A 6,448-nucleotide genomic window follows, 5' to 3' on the forward strand; every position below is an offset into this window, starting at 1 on the left:
AAAAAAAAAAAAAAAAATTGCCAAGCCCTGGTCTAGACTCTAGAAACAATCAGATATTCACTCCAGGTGACACAAGGAGCAGAAGGCAGGTGTGTGTGAGTGAGAGCGATTCTTGTACAGACAGTCCCTGACTTACAATTTTGACTTTGTGATAGGTCTGATGGGTTTACCTGGATGTACCCCCACCATAAGTCCCATCATAAGTCAAGGAGCACTTGAAAGTGAACAATTCAGTGGCAATTAGTACATTTCACAATGTTGTGCAACCAGTACTTTTATCTAATTCCAAAACATTTCATCGCCCCCAAAATAGAACCCCAATCTCATTAGAAGTCATTCCACATCGCCCACCCAACCCTCAGGCTCTGGCAACAAACAATCTGCTTTCTGTTTCTACAGATTTACCTGTTTTGGACATTTTACACAGATGGAATCATACAGTATGTGACACATGACCTTTCATGTCTGCTTCTTAGCACAATGTTTTCTAGGTTTGTCCATGTTGTAGCACGTCTCAGTACTTCGCTCCTTCTTAGAACTGAATGATATTCCATGGTATGGATACACTATGATTTGCTTATCTACTCATTAGTGGATGGACTCTTGGATTATTGCCACCTTTTGGCTATTGTGAGTAGTGCTGTTATGAACATTTGCATGCAAGTTATTTGTTTGAATACACCTGTCCTCAATTCTCCTGGGCACATACCTAGGAGTGGGAATGTTGGCTCATGTGGTAGGTTCTATGCTGAACTTTTTGAGAAACCCCCAAACTGTTTCCACAGCAGCTACACCATTTCATTCCCACCAGCAATGCGCAAAGGTTATAACCTCTTCACATCCTCGCCAACATGTTATATCCTTTTTTTTGTTTGTTTTTTTAAATTCTAGCCATCCTGACAGGTATAAAGTGATATCTCACTGTGGTTTCAATTTGGGTTTCACTGATGACAACGCTGAGCATTTCTCATGGTGCTTGGCCATTTGAAATGGGACTCTGTGTGTCTGAGATTTCTGACACATTCCCTGCCAAGCAACACACCAACTCCTGTTACAGATCCTCTACAAAGGGGGATGCGAAATCTCCCCATTGTTTCTGAGATACACATTAAGTCAAATCAGTAAGTCCTATGCCTTAGAACTTCTATGAATGTCTACAGGAACAAAGGGAAACCTGATGAAATGCTTCCCTAAGACCTCGTCCTGGCCCACACCCTCTATGTCTGAAATTCCCACCCGAGGCCCCCGCAGCCTTGGCAGTGTGGGGTATGGGCACAGCGAAGGCAGAATCATACCAGGAAGACTAAGAACCCTGGGAGAGATCAAAAACAAGCTCATTCCCAGGTGGGAAAACAGAGGCCTGAGCAATGAAATGACCTAGTCAAGGTCCCACAAAAAAACAAGGCTAGACAAAGAACTAGAAAGAAGCCTGCAGGCTCCTTCCACAGAGGCAATGCCTGAAGTTACACAGTCAGCAGGAGAATGAGACGTCACCCACAGATCAACACCTGCTGGGAGCCCACATGGATGTAGAAGCTGAGCACCCTAGGTTCCAGACCTGCTTCTCCCACTAACACCCACCCCTCTGATTCACCTCCCGGCCTCTGCACCTGTTCCCCTTCTGCCTGCCCACTACATGGGGGCTCCCTAGGTTGGTTCCTCTCCTTTCACTCTACGCAGCCTCCTGAGTGCTCACACTCACTCCCATGATTTCAGCAACCACCTCCACATCCAAGACTTAAGAATTCCAGCCCAGCCTCCCTCTATGTCCATAGGGTCAAACTTACCACATTATTTTTTACCCCTCCCCATCCCCCCTATTTACTCCAAATCTGTTCTTCTCAATCTCTGTTAAAGGTACTTCCAAGTACCTTTAGAGGTCCCCCAGGTTCCTCAACACCCACCTCTGATCAATCAACAACATCCTGTCCCTAGAGTCTGATTCCTTCCATCCTCATCAGCACTGATCTGGAGAGAAGGCATTGACAGTAATTTACTTACTTTAATAGCCTCCAGTAGATCTACCGCCTTTAGCCAGAACTATTTTCCTAAAAAACAAGTCTGATAGATTAAAAAGCTAAGCATAAAAATAGCTATAAAAGAATATGAGAAATTATTTTACGAATCTTGGAAAGTAGGCCTTAAACATGACATTAAAACTATAAACTATAAAAAAACAAAAAACAGACAACTGCATTCATATTATGAAAAAGAAAAACGACCACATATAAAAGACAAGTGACATTCTGGGAAAAAATACCTGCAATACACAGCAAGCATCGGACTAGTATCTAGTGCAGGGTCAGCAAACCACGGCTCGCAGGCCACACATCATGCCAACTGCCTGTTTTTGTAAATATAGTTTTTTAAATTTTTTATTATTATTACTTTTTTGAGAAGGAGTCTCACTTTGTTGCCCAGGCTGCAGTGCACTGGCGCGATCTCGGCTCACTGCAACCTCTGCCTTCTGTGTTCAGGCAATTCTCGTGCCTCAGCCTCCCAAGGAGTAGCTGGGATTACAGGCATGTGCCACCACACCCAGCTAATTTTTGTACTTTTAGTAGAGACAGGGTTTCACCATGTTGGTCAGGCTGCTCTTGAACTCCTGACCTCAGGTCATCCGCCCACCTCAGCCTCCCTAAGTGCTGGGATTACAAGCATGACCCACTGCACCCTGCCGGTAAATAAAGTTTTACTGGAATACAGTAACTCATTCGAACTCATAACTCATAACAAACTCATTCGTTAATGTGTTGTCTACAGCTGCCTTTGTGATGAGACGGCAAAGTCTGCACAGTTGTCACAGAGACCATATACTCCACAGAGACTAAATTATATTTGCTATTTGGCCTTTTACCAAAAAAGTTTGCAGACCCCTGACCTAAAGCACTTATAGAAAGCCCCTACAAATCAACTGGGGGAAAAAACTAACCTGACAGAAAAATGGGCAAGCAATACGAACAGGCAATCCACAAAAGAAACAAAAATACTCAGTAAATAGTATTAAAAAAGGCTCAACCTCGCCAGTAATCAGGAAAATTATTAGAGAATTAAATCATTTGATAATATCCAGTCCTGGAAACGTTATGACACAGCCTTTTTTGGAAGGCAACTTCGTGGTATCTGAAAAAAAATTAATGCGCTTGGTGTCAACCAAGCCATTCTATTTATAGGTATCTGCCCCCAGAGAAATACTTGCATTCGTGCATGCACGCACACACATCCAAAAGTATTTATAAGGCTGTATGCCGAAACATTCACTGTATGTAACAGCAAAACCCGTAAGCAACCTTGATATCTATCAATAAGGAAACAGGTTAAATTATAGTACACTCCTAAAGGCCCAAAATGCAAAATGGTTCTGACATCTTTATATGCAACACCATGAAAAGAACGCTGACACGCTGTTAAGCAGAAAACAAAAAACATGTCGCAGAGCAAATACAAGCACACAGTTCAGGATAAAAAGGTTTAACTGTATATTTGAGTCCATATTTCGCTGAGAAACACACAAGAGAACTGGAGGATAAATGACACTTTGTGAACAGGGGCCCGGAACAAGTAATAAAGGACGGTCACTTATCACTTATCCCAGACTACTCCGAATTCCCATGAGGAGGAAAAGGCAAAGAACTCCTCTGCTCCAAGCCAGCATTCTCAAGGCACCTCCTGCAACATAACCATCCCTGACATTATTGTCCTCATCACGTGCTCACGGCGTGGCCACTGTAGACCCTGAACAGGAGTAGGGAAACTAACATTGGCTTCAGAATCCTGGCTCCATCCCTGAACTGGGCAAGTAGCTTCCCTTCTCTGGGTTTCAATCTTCTCACCGGTAAGAGGAAGTGGTTACATTAGCTGATCTCCAAGTCCCTTCCAGGTCTTATGCCATAATACAGTCCCTGCAAGAGGTTTCTGTGCCTCTCTAGGGGAAAAACAAACAAAACCTACAGCTGAGGACATAAACCTCAAACCAAAAGGCTCAGACAAATGTCTGCTCCTGCGAAGATGACATCTCAAAAGCAAAAGCCGGCCAAGGCTGCCCACCACCTCTCTGGGCCCAGTATCTTCTCCTCTTAAAGAGGAGGTGGCCTCAATGGTGGCTGATGTATCTTCCAGCTTTGACGGTCTAAAATAAGCTTGAGGCTGGGAGGGGCAGCAGGAAGCAGGGGCTTGGGGGAGACTGATGGGAACCGATTGGTTGAGGTTTTCTAATAGAGCCATAAGGATGAGAGTGAGAGGCTGGGGGAGGGCCGGATGCAGAGAGCAGCAGAGAAGGCTGTTGGCAACAGCCCTGAGTCTCCCTCCTCTCTTTTCAAGAGCAGTTTCTTCCTGAAAGATCCCAGGAGGTAGAAGGCTGGGCTAATCTCTCCCAGCACAAATAACCCCACTCATTATTTCAGAAACTACCATTCCAGTTGTGCCCTGAAGGTCTCAGGCCTGTTTCAAAACCCACAATTCAACTTTGAATACAGTGAGAGCACAGTATTTTAAGTGTGCCTCTCCCCGTGAATCCAATTAATAATCAACAGATTTTTAAAAATCTTAGCAGACTGGACTCGAACATGCAGATTCCATCCTAGTTTATCCAAGCTTAAGAATTCGCAAACAGCCCCTATGAGGTGTAAATTTACCAATTTTGGCAGTTGCTTAGAATAACCAGGAAACTTAACAATCCTCTCTCAGAACAACCCTTGTCCAGAAACTTCTTAAAGTGACAGGCTTTTTTGGTTTGTTAAATTGTAAAAGAAAAAAGTTTCATAAAATATCGTTTCTTGCTTTTCACAAATGCTCAGTGAAGGAGGTAAGCCGGGGACCAGGATTGCTAATTTACAGATAAGGAAATTAAGATACAGAGGTAAAGGGATTTATTTGTTCAAGGTCACACAGCTGGAAGTGACAACCAAGACTTGAAGCAAAGTCTCCTAACAACTCCTCATCGCATAAACTGTTTCCCCCAAAAAAGCATCCAGATGAGAAGAAGGAATCAAGTTTTCCTTTATACTCCAGAACACCCTCCGAGGTAAACGAGTTCTACCCATCCCAAGCTGACCGTCCTTAAAGCTCTTGGTATCTTAACCATCTATGACTTTGCAGCCTTGAGTGTTTGGTTAAGCTTTTGAGGTTTAGATGAAAAGAATCTTTTCCTGGCAGTTGGACACCTGACCTCAGAGAAAGGCCCCGTGCCCCAGGCCATAACCCATGCCCCACCACCCTACTCCAGTCGGCCAGGTAAACAAGTCAAACCCTGGGTGCACTGAAGTGGCATTAAAAACAACCAGGTCAGTTCACTCGTTTTCAGTCTAAGGGGTTCCTCTGCGACAGCAGTGGCTACAACTAGGTCACATTGGACTGGAATGTGAAGGGACTTCCCCTGGCTTCATTCAGGAGGCTGAGAGAAAGCTCTGAAGAGGATGGAGATGACGACTGTGGGGAGGGTACCCAGGCACATCCCAAGGAGGTGTACACAAGGCTCGGAATCCTGGAACACTAGAAGTTCAAAGAGCAATCACTGCAGGGGCTCCCAAGGGCCACGGTGACCACAGCCAAGCCTCTTGGAGCCTTTCATCAATACGAATTCCCCATCTCCCAAATCACTCCAGGGCGGGGGCCCCAGAACTCTGTGTTTAATGTCTGTGACTCTAATGCACGTTTGGGAGCCGCAACTAGTTCAAAGCCCTGTTTGACAGATAGATAAGGCTGGGAGACAGAAACCAACTTTCCCGAGGACCCACAAGTCTCCTCACCCTTCGGCCAGTGACCAGGAAACTGGTCCCAGCTCCCCACTCAACTACGGCCGGTCAGCCTAAGTTCAAGAACAAGACCCTCCTCGCCAGACTTGGACACCCTTCACCTCTCTCCAGTCCTTGACAGTGACTTTGATTCAGAATCGGGGCAGGCTGCGTCCCACTAGACGGAAGCCCACAGTCCTTCCCAACAATCCAACCCCTGGGCCACTCTCGCTGGACAAGTCCAAGTCCAGTCCCAAGCCAGACTCGGAGGAGGGTCCCGTCAAGCGGCATGCAATCCCCAAGCGCTTTGTTCCTACTAAGCGAAACCAGGCACTTTTGAGTCACCCAAAAAGCATGAATCACACAGCCGGGCAATGGGAACGAGAAAGGATGTTATTTTTCGGCATACTCGAGGATTTTCCCTTTGTCCCAGCTCTGTCAATGCACTTCCCGTCCCCGTCCCCATGCCCCAGGACTCGCGCATTTCCCTGCTCCATTTTTATTTTCCCTGCAGCCCTTGGCGGCGCCCCTGCCCCCGGTCCGCGGTTCCCAGAATAGAGGTGTCCCGGCCGGCCCCGGTCGCTCACCTGCGTCAGGTCCTCGTCGTTGAGCAGATGCGACTCGCGGGGCTTGAAGCAGTTCTGACACTTGCTCTTGTTGAAGATGTTGGCCTGGAATTTCCTGCACGGGTTCTCCTTGGCTGCCGACATGGTCGG

General features: G+C 46.1%; 1 protein-coding gene across 3 annotated transcripts in view; it reads right to left on the bottom strand.

Moving 5' to 3' along the window:
• MPRIP (myosin phosphatase Rho interacting protein) overlaps positions 1–6,442 on the bottom strand; it is a 153,644-nt gene extending 147,202 nt beyond the window's left edge. For all 3 annotated transcript variants that reach the window (XM_011952158.1, XM_011952159.1, XM_011952157.1), the window contains exon 1: positions 6,320–6,442. In XM_011952158.1, the coding sequence (XP_011807548.1) occupies positions 6,320–6,442 (123 nt within the window). The remainder of the gene's footprint in view (positions 1–6,319) is intronic.
• Between the last annotated feature and the right edge of the window lie 6 nt (positions 6,443–6,448).

This window comes from Colobus angolensis, unplaced genomic scaffold, assembly GCF_000951035.1.
Source record: "Colobus angolensis palliatus isolate OR3802 unplaced genomic scaffold, Cang.pa_1.0 Scaffold335, whole genome shotgun sequence".
Classification (NCBI taxonomy): domain Eukaryota; kingdom Metazoa; phylum Chordata; class Mammalia; order Primates; family Cercopithecidae; genus Colobus; species Colobus angolensis.